The 23,450-nt window shown below is 43.2% G+C and overlaps 1 protein-coding gene across 1 annotated transcript in view; it reads left to right on the forward strand.

The window, feature by feature from the left end:
• The window catches only part of TEKT5 (tektin 5), a 70,334-nt gene that overhangs the window by 36,277 nt on the left and 10,607 nt on the right, over window positions 1–23,450 (forward strand). Inside the window, exon 6 of the mRNA XM_048867806.2 lies at window positions 16,985–17,139. Within this exon, the coding sequence (XP_048723763.1) occupies window positions 16,985–17,139 (155 nt within the window). The remainder of the gene's footprint in view (window positions 1–16,984; window positions 17,140–23,450) is intronic.

Consider the following 23,450-nt stretch of genomic DNA (forward strand, 5'->3'; position numbering starts at 1 on the left):
ATTGTGTGTTTTGGAAAACAGATTTTGTGGATTTGATAAGGTTATATAAAGAGCACAGAGGGAAAACCCCCCACCAAATCTACTGGCACAGCCCTTGCCTCTTTGCTGCATTACTTTAGTTCTGCAGGATCAAGTGCTTTCAATTTCTAGTCACCAGACACCACACAGGATTAAAATAATCCATGCAGTTTCATTTTACAGGATAGATCAATTGTTCCACCACATTTCTGACTGTAAAAACTGAACTAATTTGCATTCAGTCAGGGGAACAAGAGAGGAAATTGCAGACATCTTGTCTTAGCAAAGATCAGCTTTGTACTTACCCTTTATGCTGTTGGAGACTTGGTTATTTGTCTGAACCCTAAAAATGGTCAGGATCCAAATTCAGAGCAAACATCCAAGCCAGTGGGAAGGAAGTCTCGTAAGAACACTTGTAGGTCAGTAAGTCTGCTTTCATTCTTACATTTTCTGTCCAGCTGCTGTTTCCTGTTACCCTTACTTCACCTGGGACTCTCCCTAATCATTGACTTATTCTGGAAGTGGGCCATAGGTTCCCATCCATGGGATTTTCAGTGTGTGCTAACTAACTGCTCCTTTCCAGTACTTCTTTTGGGGAAACTGCCAGGTGAGCCTAACACATCCATAGTCCAACAGGAGTCTTTCAGGAGCTGATTTGCATGGGGAAATAGTACAGACTCACTAAGTTGCTTTTTTACAGCATGGAACAGGAAACTATTAGGACAAGAAAAATGGTCCCTTGACAGCCAGTGAGTTTCCTTCTGGTTCACTGTGGAGCTTCTGTATAGAAGAGTCCCCTGACCCCCTCGAGCCTGGTTTTCTGTTACAGTTCTAAGACATTTTACAAATGATACAGTGATAAGGAGCCTGACTCCTTCCTTGCATGTGGGGGAATGGGGAGAGGCACAGGCCACTTTACAAAGATGCTAAGGGGTGACTTGAGCAGTCTATAAGCACCTACAGGGGGAACAGAAATTAGATAATAGAAGACTCTTCAGCCTAGCAGTCAAAGGTATAAGAAGATCCAATGGCTGGAAGTTGAAGCTAGACAAATTCAGACTAGAAATAAGGTGCAAATTTTTTATGCATGGGAGTAGTTAAGCAAAGGATCAACTCGTGGTGGATTCTCCATCCCTGGAAATTTTTAAATCAAGACTGATCTTTTTCTAAACTGTGTGTTCTAGTTCAACTACAGCTTTTGGACTGGAAGCAGGAATTAATTAAGGGAAGTCCAATGGCCTGGGTTAGACAGGATGTCAGACTAGATGATCACAACGATCCCTTCTGGCCTTAAAGTCTGAAGTACCTCTGTGATTCTCTAGCAACTGTTGCAGGAATTAGGTAGATGGGGTCTAAATGGCCTTTTTTTCGGTTTTCAGCATAGATATCCCCCAAGAAAGAATAAGATTATGTCCCTTAGCCCACTTAGAACATACAGCTCAAGCTGGGCTCTGTACTGCCCCAGGACCAGAACTGAAAGCTAGTAAACTGAAAATATAGCCCATGGAATATAGTACAGAACCCTTGGGATGTAATTATCATAATTCCTCATTAGAGCAGAGACTGTCCAGTTATAGCCTTAAGGACACTGTGCCAGATTCGGAGAGAGGCCCATTTTAGAATTAGGGGGAAAAAATACATCCACCCTTTTGCACCAGGAAAGAAAAGGAAAGTCTTATCATAGTGCCAGTTCTTCCTTAAAATGCTTGCATCTCTTTTCTCTAAGATCTACATTAACATGAATAATTACCTTGGCTTCACTCTCCCAGAAAACAACAACTGGGCAGGATGTTTGCATATGGGAGGTTCCTATAGTCACTGTGGGAAGCAGTCATAACAGACCACAAGTGACATGTTTACATAGTCCAGTTTTATACCATACCTAAACAGCTGAGTAGTTCAGTCAGCAATGCTTTTAACATTTTCAGGAGTGTTTGTATTTCCAAAGGTAAAACACAGCCCCACCCTTCCTGCAACAGTGCCCTTTATATCTGTACGTGGATATAAAATATATTATAAAATCAGACACAATTAGTAAAACTATGAAAAAATAAATAAGTAACTGTAGCTGGTAAGCCACATGCCTAAGCTACCAATTCAAGCTAGATGTGATGTCTCAGCCACACCCATTCATTGGTCTGCTCACAACAAATTGTAACTCATGTGAGTAGACCCTTTGAGATCAGTGAGAACTTCTGTGACTAAAGGTCACAGTCCTCTACCTTTTCTGACCGTAAAACATAGCATAGTGCACCAGTGACACTACAGAACTTGATACTGGAGAGTAAACTGCTTTTTTGATTTGGACATTTTTACCTTTTATGAGTGCAGAAAAGTTTACAACTAGAAGAGCTGGTTTATTTCTCCCTGCTGCCAAATTGGCTTGATTTAAAAACAAACAAGTGCTGGTTTGTCAGGACAACATTTTGGAGAACAATGGAGAGCAGAAATAAAAGGCAATTTCAAAAAGAGTAAACAGATTGTATTTTGGAAGACGTCAAAAGGCTCCAGCCTATTTATTTAGATTGCGTCCATTACTGTTTCACCTGGGCCCTTCATGTCAAACAAAAACTATCACAACACAAAAACACAAAGTCAGCCACATAAGCAAGCTTAATAAATCATAACTTCAGTTTGATTCTCTGTATCTAGTCATTTCCCCTCCAACTTATTTAAATAAGATTTTCCATCACTCACCCCGCAAGCTCGAATAATTTTAGACAAAGTAGAGGGGCTTTTTTCCTTCCTTAGCAAGAATAGAACACACTTACATGGTGGCTAGAAAGAAAAAACAAATACATTTTACATTCTTATGCCCCCTCCTAGTTCTAGATTTTATGATAGTTGTAAGGTGGTAGTAAAAATCAGAATCTGGATACCTCCTTTGAAATATTTTCAGAGGTCAGCTGCCATAGATCTGTCCATTGAGGCTGATCTGAGTGCTCATGAGTTTAGTAACAAGGGCAGGGTCTGACACCTCAGCACTTAGCTTACAATAGGCTTAGATAAAGACATATTAAAACTTGATGGGGGAAGAAAGAATTGGTTGTGAAAATGTGTTGGACCTGCAGTCACACTGAAAAGCACATACTGTGGGTAGTAAAAAGTTGGGGTGGAGGGGGCAGATGTGAGACTATTTCCCCACAACATGTTACACTGCTGACCCTGGGTTACACACAGGGGGTATTTTCAGCCTTCATATCTCAGCTCTTACAGCTTTCCACACCCATTCCTGATAGTTGAACAAACAGTTAATTTTATTCTTTAATATTGGAACCTGTTTAAGAGTAAAAGTCTCAGATGATTAGTGAACTTTGACTAAGAAGTGACTGCAAAGGTGTGAGCTGGTACGATCAGCTCAAACTTGCCAAGCAAAATCTGTTTAAAGGGGGAAATATATATTTTTGTCCAGAAATAGATACATATTAGGCCTGTGCTGACAAACATGTACAGGTGAAAAGTAAGTCACTTCATGTATTTCTCCTGAATGCTACCCTGTGGGGAAGAGCAGGGTTCTCTCGCTGGAATGAATGATTAATCTCATGATATCAGAGGAACTACTCCTGCCCCCACTGGTGTGAGCAGAACCACTATGGTCCTATGTGTGGGGCAGAAGGAAGGGAGTGGTTAACAGACAGGCCATGGAGGAGAACCCTGCCCTCCCAGCAAGCCATGGGGCAGTACTCCATAGTAAAGTACTTCATGACAGAGCATGGGGGAAAGGGGAAGTTGGGAGCGTGGCCAGAGAGACCAAACTGAGTGACATTGCCATGCCTACAAGGGTCTGTTCAGTTTGGTGATTTGATTTGCAATGTAACATGAACTCTCCTCACACTCAGGGTATATGTACACTGCACTCTGAGGTGTGAATGCAGCCCAGGCAGACATACCAGTGCTAGCACGGCTAAAAAATAGTGTAAATGCAGCAGCATAGGCTGTACAAGCATGCCAGGGACCCTGCATACTGACCTGCACTGCTGAAGACGGAACCCCTTTGTCTACCCTGTTATTTTTAGCCATGCTAGTGCAGGTATGTCCAGCCGAGCTGCAATAACCTCTTGGATTCCAGTATAAAGATAGCCTTAGGGCTAACAGGCTAAAAATAGTTGTGTGGGCGTCGTGGCTCTGGCGGAGATTCGGGTTAGCCACCCCAGCTCAAGCGTAGAGGGTTGGGTGGGCTTGAGCCTTGCTCGCATGAGTCTGTCTGCTTAGGCTGCGAGGGTCACTCCCAGCTGCCATGTAGACATACCCATTGAGGGACTCTGCTAAGCCAATGTGTGAAGACAGATTGGATTGACCATCTCTCTCTCACACACGGCTGTGGCATTATTATGCAAGAAATCTGTGACTGGCATTACTGATGCTCTGCTACTGCTCAGTGGCTGGAGGGAAAATCCCTCCCTCCTGCAACCACTGCAGAGCCCATTTGTGCCAAATCAGTTTACACAGGCTTGGCACAGGGACCAGGATTTGGCCCAAGGGAATATCAATCTTCTGTATATGCAGTAGTAAAACCTTCCCTTTCTCTTAGCAAGGGCTATATTGTTGGAAATACAGTGATGGACATATTTAGTAAGTTACCTAGAAGGGAAACGTTTAGGGACGTAGTATTTTCCGACAGGGGAAATGGTCTTCTTCATTAGTTTAGAACCAGAGTGAACTGGAGGTAAGAGATTCAAAATTAAAACTTTGTTAACGATTGTAAAGAACACTTTTCCTGAGACTGAAGACAGTACACTTAACACATGTCTTTGCTAATGGTCCTACATTTTATAATCTGCCTTAAATTAGAAGATCCAAGTAAATTTCTTCAGCTCTCTACCTAAGCTTATCTCAAATTGATTGCCTCACCTGAGAAACCACAGTAATCTTACTACTTATATCTCAGATTCAACAGAATATGAAGGAAACAATTATCAAAACTCTGCCTAAGGTTACTGATGACACAGGACTGGCTAACTAATTTTCTGAACGAGTTCTGAACTTTTCTCTAATTGTATTAACAATACTTGTGTAACACAGATTAAAGTCTGGTTCTTAACCGTCCAGTTTGATTGCCTGAGAAATATTTTTTCAAAATTAGCAAGAGCAAAAATTCCAAAACTTCATGAAAAGAATGTCTGATTTCCAAGCATGAATGACTTTAATGACAGATGATACTAAACTGCTCAAGATAGTTAAGACCAAAGCAGACTGTGAAGAACTTCAAAAAGATCTCACAAAACTAAGTGATTGGGCAACAAAATGGCAAATGAAATTTAATGTGGATAAATGTAAAGTAATGCACACTGGAAAAAATAACCCCAACTATACAATATGATGGAGGCTAATTTAGCTACAGCTAATCAGGAGAAAGATCTTGGAGTCATTGTGGACAGTTCTCTGAAGATGTCCACGCAGTGTGCAGAGGCAGTCAAAAAAGCAAACGGGATGTTAGGAATCATTAAAAAAGGGATAGAGAATAAGACGGTACCTTATTGCCCTTATATATTGCCTTATTGCACCTTATTGCCCTTATATAAATCCATAGCACGCCCACATCTTGAATACTGCGTACAGATGTGGTTCCCTCATCTCAAAAAAGATATACTGGCATTGGAAAAGGTTCAGAGAAGGGCAACTAAAATTATTAGGGGTTTGGAACGGGTCCCATATGAGAAGAGATTAAAGAGGCTAGGACTTCTCAGCTTGAAGAAGAGGAAACAAAGGGGGGATACAATAGAGGTATATAAAATCATGAGTGGTGTGGAGAAAGTGAAGAAGGAAATGTTATTTACTTGTTCCCATAATATAAGAACTAGAGCCCACCAAATTAAATTAATAGGTAGCAGGTTTAAAACAAATAAAAGGAAGTTCTTCTTCACTGAGCGCACTGTCAACCTGTGGAACTCCTTGCCTGAGGAGGTTGTGAAGGCTAGGACTATAACAGAGTTTAAAAGAGAACTGGATTAATGGCTATTAGCCGGGATGGGTAAGGGATGGTGTCCCTAGCCCCTGTTTGTCAGAGGGTGGAGATGGATGGCAGGAGAGAGATCACCTGATCATTACCTGTTAGGTTCACTCCCTTTGGGGCACCTGGCACTGGCTGTCGGAAGACAGGATACTGGGCTGGATGGACCTTTGGTCTGACCCAGTATGGCCATTCTTATGTTCTTAATGTGTGTGTTTAGTGAACAACTGAAAAATGAAGTAAGAGTAGTACAGTTTTAAATCAACTAAATTTCTTACTTTCTTTCCACATTAACAATGCTTTTGGAGGACTACCTGTCTTACAGTTTTGTTTCAAGTAGGTTGTTTTCCTTGGTTAAAGTACTGAGATACAGGTTTTGTACCTCATTCAATATAGCTAGAATAATGTTTTCAAAATTTAACATTAGTTTGAGCTGGGGGTCATAGTCTTGAAAATGTAAAGAGTTATTATGTGGTCCGTATAAATATTTCTCCCAGTTAACTTCCCTGTTGACAAATATTTTTCCCCTGTAAAGACACAGAATTTCTCAGCCTCATGTTAAGATACAGATGAGTCTTATTTTGTTTTTTAAATATATTATTTATAACCTGACAGTCTTTTCTAGTCTATGCAAAAAAATCAGTTTCCATAACTGATCTATAAATAAAACTATTAGGATTTTGCAGGTGCTTTTTGGCATTCCTACAGCTCAAAGATTGCTCTGGTATTGAACTCTGAAGATTGTTTACTGAGTTTACTTCAGCCCATTTAGTTTTATTGTGAAGCTTTGTAAAGTAAGGTTTGCAATGGTCTGTCAAGTCCACAGCACCACCCTCCACACACACAGTGTGCCTAATAACTTGTGTAATGCTGTACATGGAGGGGAAAAATTCTTCCAGGCAGGCTCCATGTTGATCAACTGATGCTCTGAAGTATGAAATTTGATTACCAGTGTCTTAGCATGCACAACTACTGTACAAATGTTACTATTCATACTTATTCAAGCCTCTTTTCAATCCAGCTAAAATATTTGATTGCATGACCTGCTTGGCAAAGAATTCTATAGGCTGACGATACACTTTGTAGAGGAGTATTAAATTATTTGTTTTAAATGTACCTGCCTTTTACTTTCTTTATGGACCTCTGGACTCTGCCCCTGTTCCCCCCCAAATCAAAACACATCTTAAAAAACCAGAAGACAAAAAGTGACCGGGAACTAAAAACAGATCAACCAACCAACCAACCAATCAACCAAACCAAAACACTACCTCCAAGCAGTTATTTTGACCCTGAAAAGAGAGGAGCCAGAGACACCATGAAGTCTCCTAGGAACTTTTCTATTGCTAATTGATTTTACATAGAGGACAACATTCAGATCTTAGCAGCAGCATAAAACCTTAAGATAGATAGAGTTGAAAAGATGTTGGGCCAAATTCATCCAGCTTTGACTGGATCAATTTAAATTCTGAGTTATATCAGGGATAAATTTAGTCAAAGATTATTACATATAATCATTAAACCTTGAAATACCGTGCTCCCGTGTCATAACACTTATAGTGAAGTCAACCGTAATTACACTAATCACTCAGGGAAATGAAATAACTAGCAAGAAATTACTTACACATGAAATATGTACAACCAAAACATTAGATCAGACCATGAAACAAACAGGAAATTACAAAACACTGTGGCACAATGCAGCAGCTGTTATCACCTGACTGTACCTTAGTGTATTCAGCTCCTAGGCACTTAGCAAAAACCACAGAAGCAAGGACATTCACAGCTGGGGACTGAGTATAATATTTTAAGAATATGTTGTGTGTAAGGTTATTTTGATCACACCATGAAGCATGAGTGAGATTTCAGCAGCTCTTGTTCCCAGTAATATTGATCCAGCCAGTCACAGCCACAGCCTTGGTGAGGTGGAAGTGAACAGCAATTTATATAAACCCTCAGGAATGCCACAGCACAAAATTCTGCTTATTTTCTGTAAGTGAAGGGTGTATGATGGGCGGTTGCTGAAGCCAATCTCTGGTTAGACTCTTTCTGGAACACACAATTCAGGATTTATTGTTTTTTCCTCCTGCCTTTGGAGGTCCTCCAGAAATGACGTGGACTGGTGCAACATTATCTGGTGATTCTCCCCACCAATCCAGTTATGCATTTTAGATTATTTGAATGATTTAATCCAATGTGTAGCCAGCATGTGTAATCAAAGGCTATTTGTAAAGAGCTTCTGCCATGCGTTGGAGGTGATTACCCTAGGGCATTTTTGTGTGTGTGTTCTAGATGACGGTGTTTAAAAAAAAGAGAGGCCTTAGCCAGGAACACGGAATAAGCCTAAACCATATCTATTAGAGACATAAGCAGTCAAAGTTTAAAGATGGCTGCATGTCTTAAGTTTGTACTGTGAGTTCACAGGCAGGTTCAAATAATATTTTTTCAGTGACTGAACAGGGAGGGAGTTCTTTGCCCAGTGGCAGTAATCAGTTTCCTTGACTGTGCATAAGATGCTTTCAGAATATTCTCACCTGTGTGAGCAATACATCTGAGCATTTTCTGAAGCCATATGGTATAAGGAGTGATTTGTAGTTATTGCTTTTAGTGCTAATTCAAAGGGGAATTATATTTGAACACATAAAACTATGAAAAAATGGAAGCGATTTACTTGTATAATCAAACTCTCAAAACTCCTTGGGCGTTTCTAGCGATGACTGCTCTATAAAGGCAGCCACAATAAAAAGAAACGCTTCCCAAGTAGAGTCACATCTTACCCTTCTCAAAATTTAATAGTTTGCTTACTGAAAGAATGCAGATTGCACAAGCCCCATGTAGCTTGAGTGTAGTCTAAACATGAAAAATGATTTTCCTGTACTTGTTACTTTATATTACTTGAGGGGAAAAACAAACATGCATTCATTCAATTTCCTATAAGAGAACAAGATAATCCCATGCCTTCCATGTTATGAAGGGAACAAATGCAGTTCATTGCCTATACAGGATGCTGTGTGGCCTTTGCAGATGTGATTATGCAGTATGTTTCATTCGCCCTATAGCTGTCACTCACAGCACCTCCAGTCCAACAATGTGACTCTAGAGAAAAGTATCAATTATGGGGTCCTTGCTGCCAGGCAGAGAGATGGAAGAACAGCCGTAGCAGCCGTGTGCTTCTATCAAAAACTGTACAGAACTTGGCGGGAGGAGTACAGTTTGCAGGAGGTCCCAGGAAGTCAGCCTGTGTGCACATGGCTAGAATGTTAGCTGCAGTTGCAGCATCTCTGTAGCTTTTTTAGTAAAGAACCATTTTGGTTTTACAAGCATGTGTAAGCGGGGGAATAGTCCTGCTATTGTGGGGAACTTTCCTGGCTTCTGCACTACCCCGGTGAAGTGGGCTAGCGAAAGGATCTGAGTCCTCGCTCCCACTTCCTTTACCCAGTGGCCTCCCTGCCCTTGAGGACTCCCCTTCCACTCTCCTGTCTCTGCACTGGTGCTGCTGCTCTGCCTCCAGCTCCCTGGGCTGCTTCTTTGGCCCTTCTGCCTCTGGTTGCTGCAGCTCTGCTCCCAGGACAGGTCTGCTCTGCAGGCTGCTTCTGTGACTCTGCTCCCAGCACTGACCTGCTTCCTGGGCTGCTTTTCTGGCCCCTCTGGCTCTGGTTGCTGCAGCTCTGCTCCCAGGGCAAGTCTGCTCTCTTTGGGCTGCTTTTCTGGTCCCTCTGGATCTGGCCCAGTTCTGCTCCGCAGCTCAGCTTGGGCCCCTGCTTTCTCCTTAGCTCGGCCCACTCTGCCTGGCAAATCCAGCTCACACAGAGGATGGGACCTCCCTGGCCTCCTGACTCTCTGATTAGCCTGCCCACCCTGTCATTCAGGCTGACCTGGACCATTGGCCTCTCCCCATTGTTTCTGGGGACTATCAGTCACAGGGTCCTGATTCCCCATCGACCCTTCCCCCTTTTTAGTACTGGGAGCTAGCAACTAAAATACCCCCACTGAATGTTAGTAAGGGGACAATAGTCCCCTTACACATGGAATCATCTCTTGTTATTACCCAGAACATGGTACATAAAACAAAAACCACCATAACTAACCTAGATACTACCCTAAGTAGGGCCCTACCAAACGTACGGCTGTGAAAACTGCGTCACGGACCATGAAGTTTGGTCTCCACCATGAAATCTGGTCTTTTGTATACTTTTACTCTATACTATATAGATGTCGCAGGGGAGACCAGCATTTCTCAAACTGGGGATCCCGACCTAAATGGAGGTTGCAGGGCCAGGGTGTTACAACATTATTGTAGGGGGGGCCGGGGTATTGCCACCCTTACTTCTGCACTGCCTTCAAAGCTGGGTGGCTGGAGAGGGAGGCTGCTGAACGAGAGCCCAGCTCTGAAGGCAACAGCCCAGAAATAAGGGTAGCAATACTATACCATGCCATCCTTCTTTCTGCCCTGCTCCTGGGGCAGTGCTGTCCGGCTGCTGCTGTCCGGCTGTCCAGCTGTGAAGGCAGTGCCACCAACAGCAGCAGTACAGAAGTAAGGGTGGCCATACCCCAAAGCCCTACAACAACCTTGCAACTCCCTCCGCTCCCATTACCCTCCTTTGGGTCAGGACCCCTACAGTTACAACACTGTGAAATTTCAGATTTAAATATCTTAAATCATGAAATTTAGGATTTTTAAAATCCTATGACCGTGAAATTGACCAAAATGCAACATGAATTTGGTAGGGCCCTACCCATAAGATAATACTATCAAACTTCAGAATTACATCGCCTTCCATGGCTTCCAGCTGATGTTGGAAGCCAATAGGAAATATGGCTGTGATCCAAGTGATATGGCCCCTCCTGTCTTGATGGGACCTTGGGCTCTGGGTATCACAGTGCTTCTTAACCTTTTTTCATTTGCGGACCGCTACAACATTTGGAGGTGTGGACCCCTTTGGATATGTTAGACAATCTGTGGACCTCCAGGAGTCTGTGGACCACAGGCTGAGAACCACTGGTGTGTAGGAAACCTCCTGCCTCCTTCCACCACCACCAGGACATTCAGGGTGAGAAGTGGAGTGTAAGAATACGAATACAAATAAAAACAGCTTTTCAAGAGTCACAGGTTTGACGCATACCAACACACACTCAGGACTGAAAATGTTAGCAAAGGTGTCAGAGTTCAACGTCTGCTGGTGTGTTTGTATATGCATTGTGAGCACATGTGAACGTGCAACTGCTCCTGCACACACATGGAGGTAGGGTAGGAAATGGGGCCAGAGTGAGCATCTGGCCCCAATGTTCTCTTTGCTCACTGAAGGTGAAATTGAAGACAATGGGCTGTTCACAGGAGACTAAGAACACAGTTGTGGGATGGAGTCTGTCAAGCTTAGACATTTGTAAAACACGCACTGCCATATATTGGATCTACTCATAGGAGCATTGCCCAGAGTAGATAATAGTGGGCTCTACTCTGTCCCTTTCACATCATAGAAAGCTCTGTGCTTTTAATAGAATATTTCACTCAAGCTGGAGGAGAGGGGGCAGGACACAGTCACTGTTACAGCCTATAGGTTACAGTAGTGGCAACGCATTGTTATCTGGGACTGTGGCCAGTGGAACTGCACTGTTCACATTTGGGCATATCTCCACCACTTCCCTGCTCCTTCCACAACCTCCCATGTGCTCACTCAGACTAAGTCACCGCAGTGGACAAGGGGCTGCTGAGTCCCCCTGCTTCCTTTCCCTCACAAATACATTTCAAACTGCCTCTCCCCTCCGGGGAGCTGTTTTTACGTAATCAGGGTGTGGTGCCTAGTCTACTCTGGGCTGCTTCAATTGCTTAGTAAAGCAGGCAGGAACCACTTGCTGAGCTAGCCTGAACCATCCCATCCACCTGCTCATGAGACAAACAAGGAAAGGGCTGGTAGGCGCTATCATGGCATGCCTCACTCAGGGTCAAGCTGAGAATGCACAAGTCCTAGATTCCATTTTAAGCAGAAACCCAGGACCCACCCAGGGATAAAGAATTAGTTATGAATACATTTTTGCCTGATATTTTATGTGCTGAGGAGACTTGGGCCAGATTTTTTATTTGCATTACACACTTTTTTTTTCAAAAATATTTTGAATGAATTGTAGTACTCACAAAAGTGAGATTAATATGTTGGACCAACATCACCTCAAGCGTAGCACTGCTGGAGGCAAAGGAATTACACCCTAGTGAATTTGGCCCACTGGCACACAACCAGGCATAGCAGGCAAAGAGCTACTGTAGAGACAGAAGCCGCAATACAAACACAGGAAAGGAGGACCCTGATAAGCAATGACTGACCTCTAGAAGTAGCGTGTGTTTCTTTCCCTCAGATTCCTGTTACACCCATGCAGGCTGAAGTAATATTTTGGTTTGCATTAAAGGTAAATAGTGATTTTAGTAGCCTGAGTGAAGTATAGTACTAAGAGGCTCTGTAAGATCTCACCCACAAACATCTGCTAAACCACTGGCAACATAGCTAGAAACTGGATCTTTTGTCAGGGTAGAAGGAGGGAGAGCTCCTTGTAATATTAAAAACAACCCTAGCAGCACTGAGCACAGCTACAAATGGCTAAGGAGATTTTGCTGACATTGGAAACTACTCAGGTTCTACCTTTTGAACAATAACAATAGATCAGAAAAAAAAACTTTTGGACCTACTGCGTTTGCTACACGGGAAGAAAAAGGATGTGGATTTTGTGCAGAATGAATCACCATCCACTTAGCTTCATTAGGTCTTTTGCTCTGATTTCTATCCTGAGGGGGTAAAATAAGCTATATGTAGCTGGTAGCACAGTATGTACAATATCTGTATATATAACAATACAATCTTATCACTACGTTTTTCTTCTGTGGAATAGGTGGCTACAAAACTCATACTGTTAGTGGTGTAAGTATATACAAGGTTACTTATATGGTGATTACTGAATTACAAAAGGAAATGATAAAATGAGCAGGAGAGAGGTGCTACTCTCTTAGCTTCACTTCCTTTCAATACAATTTGCATTCTAGTCATAGAATCAGACTGTTTTGCTATAGGGAAAATCCTGCAATACTTTGCAAACGGACAAAGCCTCCTTAGGAATCAAAGCCTCTGGGCAGCCGCCTGCCATCCTGACAACAGCTATCCGTCCACATAGATCAGTTCTTGTCAGTTCCCAAACTTGTACCAGTTTAAATTAAATCAGTTTAAAGAACAAACCTTCAGTGATAATGACTCTTAAGCCAGTCAAACTGAAATAAGTAGCCACACATGGGGTTGCACTGATGTATTGACGTCAGTTTCTAAACTGTACAACTAATCAGTACAACTCATGTGTAGGTAAGGCCTATGTGGCTTATTTTATTTTAGTTTGACCTGGCTTTGTCTGCTCTAAATATAAAAGTCTAAAAAAGTTCAGTTTAACTGAAGGGTGTTTAAAATCCATTTGATTAAACTCATGCAAATCTCTGAGTGGCCACAGCAGTTTATATAACTTATTTTGGTCCGTACCCAACCTGCATAAGCCAGCTGTAAAAGAGATATAGATGTCCAGGCAGGGGTTTGCACTGGTTTAACTGAACTAGTTTTTAAACAGACTTCAAGTTAAACTGGTGGAACTGTTGTGTGATGACAAGCCCAAGAAAAGGTAGGAGTTCTCAGAAACTTAGGGAGCTCTATCTGCATTGAAAATGTCCTTTACATCCCCAAAACATGCCTACTACCTCAGGAGAAATCCAGGCATTTTTTTCAGGGTTATCCAAGTCCTTATCAGCATTGCCATTTCCAAAGGTTATGAATGTGCTAAAACTACCAGCCTTATTTTGTTCATCTCATGCTATCAGATAATGGATAGCACGGAGTGGCAACTGTTGGATACCAGGCAGAGTGCCCCTCTGACCACATCTGGTCTCTCCAAGCACACCCCCCCTCTAGGTCTCAGGCCGTCACCAGTCATGGGATGGAATCATATGATTCTCCCTGTGTAGTCCCCGGTGTAACAACCATGACCACCCAAGCAGGTCTGAGGTTTCTTGAAGCTAACAGTTTCAAACTGAGAAAATTTAAAGTGACAAAATACCAGTGCAGTTATAGGTTAGTGATTTTTATAATGGGGATTCTTCTCAGGTAAGTGTCCTCATTTAAAGACTGGCTGTATAAATAATTGGCTTTGTAACAGTTCCCCATCTAATGTAATCTAAAGAGAACAAGATCAGATAAGCAGTACCCATGGCCATGTGGATTAATTTAGAGTGTAAAATTGGGCTAAGGGTTGCAAAAATCACTCACGCTTGGCAGTCTCAGCTGAGGAGAGGCAAGGAGTCTAAATGGGCACCCAAGTTTACATATCCTCCCACCCCTAAAGACTGTCAGCTCCAGGTCCAGGGTGAGACAACCTGAAGAAGATTGTACTGTCAATGCATGTGCCGTACCGGTTTTGTGAATAAAAAGGACTTCAATTACTAGTCACATTGATGCCTCAATATAGATTATAAAAGTGTCAAGTAATGGGTTGATCACACAGGCTATGAAGAGTTAGGATCAGTGAAATTAATGCACTATTATGCATTAATGCAATGGATGGAACGTGTTACCTTATCTATATTGAATCTGTACAGGCAAGACAAAACTTTGACTTTTCCCGGGTGTTTTTCTTATTTTTATTATAGTTTAAATCAGAGAGCCTACAGGCTCTAGGGCATGAAGGATACTGTTATTGCAGGCGATCAAGCTACTTTACAGTTTAAAATTATGCTGCTCTAACTGCACTGGCATCTCCCCTTTGGGGCTACTTCCATTTTAAAAAGGTTGGCTTTACACACAAGCTGCTTTTATTTTTGCTCTGTTCAGAGAGGAGTTTTTGAAAACTTCTGAATTCAGCTCCAGTGTGAAAGATTGAATGTGATTCATATGTTCTTGCACAAGGCATTGCTGAAACATTTGGAGTATGCAGTGGTTTCCAAGGGGCCAAACTGGGTCACTGTGCTAAGATTTTTGACACCATGACACGGGTAGAAATAAGGAAATCAGTGTAAGTTTGGAATGAAAATGGCAGCTTATCAATGTCTATGAGCACCTGTGCAACACGTCCACTGCTCAAGCTGCATCTTTTTGATGTGGAAACAAATTGGAGAATGGAGCAAAAGGGAAATAAATTCCTATAAATCTATAACCCCATTACTCTAACAAAGTCCTCTTTGAAACTGGCTTTAGACAGTATGACATTGTTAGAAATTGTTTCCCAGAAAAGCTCTGTGTTTTACTTCTGCACATTCAGGAGAGGGGTCAGGATCCAGTCAAAGGAACTTACACTCCATTTTGTTTACAAAACTCGCAGTCTGCAATTGGAAAGACATGGCTTGTTTTCAAGCAGACTTACCAGAGTGCTCTGGTGTTGCAGGAAATGACTGCAAATAAGTGATATAGCTTTCTGAGATGCAATTATAGGGGCCTCCGCTTGACTATTCTGTGTGTGTTTGTTCTCATGTCCCTCAGAGGAAGGGACAAACACTGTCTTCTGTACTAAACCAACACAATATGGAACAAAGATATTTGGTTGCCTTAATTTAGGAGATTTATTATGGATTAACAACAAAGTGATGTCAGAAACTAGCCAGTTTTAATGAGAAGTTACACATTTTAAAAAGAAAACCAGAATCTGAGAACCCTGAACAGTTCACTAGCCTTGTCATTTCCAGCAGCAACTTCTGCTGTGGTAGAGGAGATCAGTTTCAAAGAGGAATCTGTGGAGTCCAACTCCCAGGCCTATAGACCTCATGTTGCTGAGGGGCTTCTATCCTTCTGATGGCCTGGGGTTGAGACCGTGCACATTCCATGATCATACTGACTTTTCAAAGGTTTATAGTTGGTCCTGTAATCAGTGAAGCAATGTGACGTCAGAGCTAGGATAAACAAGGACAAAACAGAACCCAACATTCTATTTAACAGCTATTGAACATTTTTATCAATGACCTGGAAGAAAACAAAATAATCCCTGGTAAAGTTTGCAGATGACACAAAAATTTACCACCAGAGAGGTAAATAATGAAGAGGTCAGTTCGCTGATATGCAAACCGGGCACAAGCAAGCAATATGCATTTTAATATGGCTAAATGCTAATGTATACATCTAGGAACAAAGAATGTAGGGCATACTTACAGGATGGGGGACTCTATCTTGGGAAGCAGTGACTCTGAAGAAGATTTGGGTTGGGGGGTCATAGTGGATAATCAGCTGCACTTGAGCTCCCGGTGCAGTGTTGTGACCAAAAGGGGTAGTGCAATCCTTCAGATACATAAGAAGGGGAATTTTGAGTAGTAGAGAGGTTATTTTACCTTTGTATTTGGCACTGGTGCATGTGCTGCTGGAATATGGTGTCTGGTTTTGGTGTTGACAGTTCAAGAAGGATGTTGACAATTGGAGAGGGTTCAGAGAAGAGCCACGAGAATGTTTAAAGGATTAGAAAACATGCCTTATAATGACTATCTACTTAACTTAACAAAGAGAAGGTTAAGGGATGACTTGATTACAGTCTATAGGTACCTACATGGGCAGAAGATGATAATGGGCTTTTCAATCTAGCAGAGAAAGGCATGCCATGATGGAACGGCTGGAAGTTGAAGTGAGACAAATTCAGACCAGAAATCAGGCATACATTTTTTATTGGCGAGGATATTTAAACATTGGAACAATGTTCTCAGACAGCATGTTTCTAGGTTCCTATGAGCACATTCTCCTCTTGTTCTGGGCTCAGAGCTCCCATTAATGGTGATCTTTACACAGAAAAGGGAAAAACTTACTTGCATAGGGATTCCTATCTTCTGTTCATTATCCCTTTGAGAACAGTGGAAAATATTCTCCTTAGCTAATGGAAGCTGCTGTCCATATGTTGGGCTAATTTTGCTGCTCATATATAGCTCAACACAAATGCTTACATATAAACTGAAGTAGGGAAAGGTAATAGTGTAGAATTCCAATGAAGTATATGGCGAGGCCTATAAAAATGCTCTGTTTTATTCAGACACTTCAAGAAATCTTCCAGACAGAAAATACAATCATGTTGCTGGAGAGAGCTATAATGGCAAAGGAGTGCCCACTGAAAGTAGCTCAGACCCGCCTGGAGGGAAGAACAAGACGACCCAATGTAGAACTTTGCCGTGACATACCTCAATTTAAGTAAGTGCATGCCCTGGTTCACCCATCTGTCAGATGGTAGTTCTAGGAAAGAATTTCAGATGGATTAACTCTGAGCTATTTCAATGAATGCAGAGCCCACAAAGAGAGAAGTCACACAATACTTAAAGATTAGAATGATATTGGTTACTTGATAATAATTAATTAAAATTGTAAGACCTGGAAGAAAGAGGTATAAATCCAGACCAAGTATGTCCAAATTCAAACCACGAGCCCATACTTGAGATTCTGAGCATGTGCAATTCCCACTGAAGTCCTCCTACCTTCAGTGTGTTGCAGGTGGCTGGCATCTCTTGGGATTCAGTCCTATATTTGATTTCTGATTATTGAACTGTTTTGCAAGCCTATTCAATAGGTAATAGAAGGTTTTCTCTTCAACAATTGCTTAATTTAAAAATGTTAAGTGCTTTGGCTCTAGAATTGGCTATTACCTCAGCAACAGTTTCCTTTCTGCAGCTTCTGTCATATGAAACAAATTATACTTTTATTACATGTACAGATAAGCTGCAGTCTCATAGTATCTGCCACTGTTCTGTATTTCGCCCTACAAGAAAAGCAGGTGAGCATACATATTCACCTCTAGCTCAAATCGTGCCTTTACTCTGAGGCCTTGGGTAGTTGCCAAGATAGCCCACAGCTATGATGCCGATCTGCCATTTACCATACCTAGATGATAGGGTCTTACTGCCTGTGCTTGCTCTTCCCCAAGCTACTCTCCTGAAGGTCCCTTTCATCTCTCTTCAACTTATTGTGCCTTTTTTCTTCGCTGCTTCCTTGTACTTGAAACCTTTTGATCTTCTGTAGCATTGAACCACCACTTTCTCCTTTAAATGATTCCTTAAACATACACCTTCAAAGTTTGCTGATGAAAGTCCACTAGAGAAAAATATTTATCAACCCTCCCTCTGCCTCCCAAAACCCTGCATCACTGAGACTGACCTCCAACTGGGCTTTGTGTATCTGAACTTCATGGGTTGCCTGAATTCGAACGTAAGGTCTGTGGAGAGGGGGCCACTTCATCAGGCATGCGATTGGTGCTCCAGAATTACAACTGTGGTTCCTGAGTCAACAAAGCATTCAAGCCCTATTGAAGTCAATGGGATATAAGCATATGGTTAGCTGCTTTGCTGAATCGGGGCCAGACTGTGACAAATGTGCAAACTTCAGAGGACAAAATTCAGATGGGAGTCAAAGCCAGATTGTTTCAAAGCCCCATCAAGTGGGTCATAGATTAAGAGCTTCACAATATTTGGTTTTCCAGACCCAGCTAAAGCAATTTATGCCTGGTCTATACACAGATTTAGTACCAGTACAATTATTTTAACTAAGAGTGTGGATTTAAAAAAAAATACTCATACCTATACTATGCCTAGTGGATGCAATTATGGTATGAAGGTGCCTTATTATAGCATAGCTTTATTCCACTTCCGAATGACGCAGTCATGTGCATATTGATGCCAATTCTCATGCTCTTAGATTGTGTTTGGAGACATCAGAGATCGAGGAGTTGACCATCCATACGATACTCAATCCCGATTCCATCAGGAAGGTGGTCATGGATGAGAATCAGTACCGCAGCACGGTCAATGGAGAAGGGTGTTGGAGCAAAGACACAGCTCTGCTTGACACCAGGGCGAATGATGAATGGTTCAGTCTCTGAGCCATTGCACAGAATGGTGGCAGTCATCCCATCATGGAGTAGTCTGATGATGGAAATGAATTTCTGTGGACAGCCACACCTACACAGCACCTTCCATAGGGCATCACGATTGACAGAATCAAAGACCTTGGTTAGATCGATGAATGTCATGAACAGTTCCTGGTGTTGCTCTTTACACTTCTCCTGAATCTGTCGTGCCATGAAGATCACGTCAGTTATGTCTTGGGATGGCCTGAAGCCACACTGTGATTCGGGGAGAGTTCCTTGGCAAGGGGGAGAAGACGGTTTAGTAGGACCCGGGCAAAGATCTTCCTTGCAATGGAGAGGAGGGCAATACCTCTGTAGTTCCCACACAAAGATTTGTCCTCTTTCTTGAATATTGTAACAAAGTCAGGTGGAATTTCTTTGCAGGTCCAGATTTTGTTGAGGAGCTGGCAAAGTTTGTGCTGGAGCATTGTTCCACCAGCTCTAAAAATCTCAGCTGGGATGCTGTCTGGGCCTGGTGTCTTGTGATTTTTTTGTCTGGTTGATGGCACACTGGACTTCCTCAGAATATGGGGGATCAGCAAGGTGTTCCATTGCCGAGCAGTGTGGAATAGACTTGATGGTGTCTTCAGAGACCATGGATTCGCGATTTAGTAGGCTCTCAAAGTGTTCCTTCCAGCGTTGTTTAATGGCCGCATTGTCATTGAGGAGGGTGGAGCCATCCTGCAAATGTAAGGGGGTTGGGTCTTTGGAGCTTGAAAGAAGCTTCTCAAGTCATCCTGATCTATGAAACCCTGGAACTCAGAGGCCTTCTCTTGCTACCACTTATTTTTGATGTCCCGTAGCCTCCTTTGGACTTTGGCTTTGAGCATGTGATAAGTCTCACATTTTCGATGGTTAGAGGAGTCATTTTACCAGTTACAGATTGCAGTTCTAAACCCTTTTTGCAGATGGCTATCACAGCCTGGGTCTCTTTCTCAACATCAGGAAAACCAAGGTACTCTACCAGCCCCCACCTAGACAAACTACTCTTACATGTACGCCACAAATCACCATCAGCAGAGAGCCCCTGGAGTAGATGTGGACCATTTTCCATATCTTGGCAGCCATCTCTCCCAAACAGCCACCACTGACACAGAAATTGAATACAGGCTCTGCCGTGCCAGCACATTTTTTGGAAGACTACTTAAATGAGTCTTCAATGATAGGGATCTGCAAACAGTCACCAAGAGCTAGGTTTACAAGGCAGTTGTCATCCCCACCCTTCTCTATGGGTGTGGGACCTGGGTAGCCTACAGACGGCAACTCAAGCGGCTGGAGTGGTTCCAGCAGCACTGCCTCAGGAGGATTCTCAGGATCATCGGGGAAGACGGACGCACTAACACCAGCGCTCTCTCTGCAGCCAGCATCACCAGTATAGAAGTGCAGGTCATGAAACACCATCTCCGCTGGGCTGGCCACTGTGTACGTATGCCTGACACTCGCCTCCTGAAGCAAGTACTCTTCTCTCAATTAAGTCAGGGAAGAAGGGCTCACAGAGGGCAGTGGAAGTACTTCAAAGAAATACTGAAAATACATCTGAAAACGGGAGGCATCAACCCAACAAACTGGGAAGACTTGGCGCAGAACAGAACACAGAGGTGCCACACCATACACCAACCCACAGCTTACTCTGAGGGGAACAGATGTGCTCATGAGACAGAGAAATGACAAAGGAGGAAAGAAAGGGCACAACATGCCAGCCAACAACTGTCTCCTCCAAGATTACATCTGTCACTTCTGTGGGAAAATCTGCAGGGCATGAATTGGACTCCTCAGCCACTTAAAAACCCATCGGTGAACTCCTTGGCAGACGTCATCCTTGCATCGAGGGATAGCCGAAGAATTCCATTTCCACAGTAGAAGCTGAACAAGTATAAACACTTATATAATGATACAATGGTGTCCACCCTAGGTGGGCTGTGACACAAAGTCAGAGTCAAGCAGCGCCATCCTGCTTATTCCTACCTCGAGCGTCCTGAATTGGAACCCAGGGTCCCCTACCAGCCCCTGATAGACTTGGGAGAGAAGAGAGGGTTTTCAGACTCCTGGGCACCAGGGATAGACTGACAGCCTGGCTGGGCTGAGAGTGCAGGGGCTGTGCTGCGCTTGCCAGAGTGGGGTGCTGTTGTACTGGTGCCCCACCTCACAGCAGGACATGGACTTCATGCAGGAGACAGCAAGTCCTATTCATCGAAGAACATCTGGTTTGCTGTGACTGAACTCTGATTGCAGCCTAGGCTGATGAACTTATCAGGGTTCTCCATGGTACTTGACCCTGCCTGCACCGAGGTTCTGAACCTTGATCTCCTGCCATGAAACATTCAGCCACAACATGGGGACAGTGTCTTGAGACCTTGGAGGGTGGGGCTGAAATTCTCTGACTTCTCCACAAGTAAAGCAGAATTGTCAGTGTCTTGGTCAGTGAACACTTCTTGACCAACCCGGATTCCGACAGGAGTAGCAGCAAGTTCTAATATCCAGCTGATAGCTCTACAGAATAGTACTGGGGTGCGAATGCATCCCTGTGGCACACCTGAGGTCATGCAGAAATGTAGCTGGGAACCAACGTGCACTCTCACAGTGGCACCTATGTGAAGATGAGCAGATTTAGAATGCCAGCTGCTTTCGCTGCGAGCCAACGTGCTGATTGGTCAGCTGAATCAAAAGCTGTTTTGATTTCAACACATGCCACATGAAGCGGGGGGTTAAATTCTCAGTGCAGCTCAGCCAGGAGCTGAAGGATAAAGACAGTGCCCATTGTCAACAGCCCAGCTATGAAACCTGATTGCTGTGGATGACTATGTCTGGTAAGGAGAGGCTGCATCCTGCTCAGCAAAGACCTTTCCAGAGCAAAACAGCAATGAGATCAGTCTGTAACTGTCACACTCAATGTGAGATCTGTTGCCCTGGTACAGGGACATTATGAGGGCACCTCTCTATTCTGCTGGTACTTTGCCTGATGCCCATGCTTTTAAGAACAGTTGAGGCAGGCCAATGCTCACTCGTTTGGAGGCATCTTTGAGTGACTCGATTGGAACACCATCGGCTCCAGCAGCATATCCATTTAGTCCCTTTTGTATGACTTTTCATACAGAGGATCAATGTTCATCCCTGGGTCCACAGCTGCGTGGGTTGCCAGGTCACGTAGCTCCAGAGAGCTGTCAGCAGGTCCGGATTCAGCATGCTTTCAGAATGTGTTTTCCATCTATCCCAGACCTCGTCCATCGATGAGCAGGGAGAGCCATCTGGTTTCATAATGGGGATGTTAGAAGGCTGTTCATGGCTGCCAGCCAGGTGCGTAATCACTCTGTAGGCAGGATGCAGACTGATGTACTTTAGGCAATCCTTGACTTTGTTGGCCAGGGATTTGATATAGATCATCCATTTATGTTCTTGGACATCTCCCTTCTTGCATGCATCTTCCCCCCCCCCTCCCCGCACACACACTTTTTTGCTACTATATCAGGCCACCTCAGAAAGCTAAGGTTTCTTGCATGATTGTCTGAAGCCAATTTTTCCAGTGGCAGCATGTAAAAACATGCAAAGACGGTGAAGGAAAAAAACAAACTAATATATAAATATTGAGGTATCTGGGAACCCAAATCTATATCTAGTTGTTTATTTATCTACTAGGAAGTTGTGCTTCATGTTTGGTGCAGAAGTAGAAAAGGAAATGGGGGAACATGAGGGGGGGTCTAGATAATCTTAACATTCTTTAAACTTAAAGCCAAAAACACCCCCTGATAAAAACAAAACATCAACAAAGGAACGAGCTGCAGGAATAAAAAAAGAATGCATGCAGAAGTCCAGCAACAGAGTGGGGGCTATCCAGTTTATTGCACCCAATGCAGCATGTATGATTACCTGCCCTATGGGCAGGTGGTGTATGTGTGCATTCGGTGCAAGGAGCTCCTGGCCCTCAGAGATCAAGTATGGGCTTTGGAGACCAGAGTGGCTGAACTGAAGGAGCTAAGGGAGACAGAGAGGTACATAGATGAGACTTTCTGGGACACAGTAGAACAGTCCCACCCCTGCCTGCTTTGACAGCCTCTGTGCTATTGAGGATAATGAAAGTCTCAGGGAAGGAGAACATCTAACTGGAGCAAAGGGAAACAATCCCATACTTGGGACCCTCCTTCCAGATGATGGTGTGGTATCCTCTAGCACTGAGGATACCTCTCCAGGGGAGGGAACTCCAGTTATTACCAAGAGACAGATAATAGTGATGGGGGATTTGATCATTAGAAACATAGATAGCTGGGTTTGCGATGACCAGGAAAACTGCATGGTGACTTGCCTGCCTAGTGCGAAGGTTGCAGATCTCTCTAGGCATCTAGATAGACTTATGTGTAGTGCTAGGGAGGAGCTGGTGGTCATGGTACTTGTAGGTACCAGTGCTATAGGGAAGGATAGGAGAGAGGTCCTGGAGTCCAAATTTATGCTGTTAGGTAAGAGATTGAAGTCCACAACCTCCAGGGTAGCATTGTCTGAAATGCTTCCAGTTCCACACGCAGGGCCAGTTAGACAGGCAGAACTGCAGGGTCTCAATGCGTGGATGAGACAATGGTGTCAGGAGGAGGGGTTTAGATTTTTTAGGAACTGGGGA

This window comes from Caretta caretta, chromosome 10, assembly GCF_965140235.1.
Source record: "Caretta caretta isolate rCarCar2 chromosome 10, rCarCar1.hap1, whole genome shotgun sequence".
NCBI classification, from domain to species: Eukaryota; Metazoa; Chordata; order Testudines; family Cheloniidae; genus Caretta; species Caretta caretta.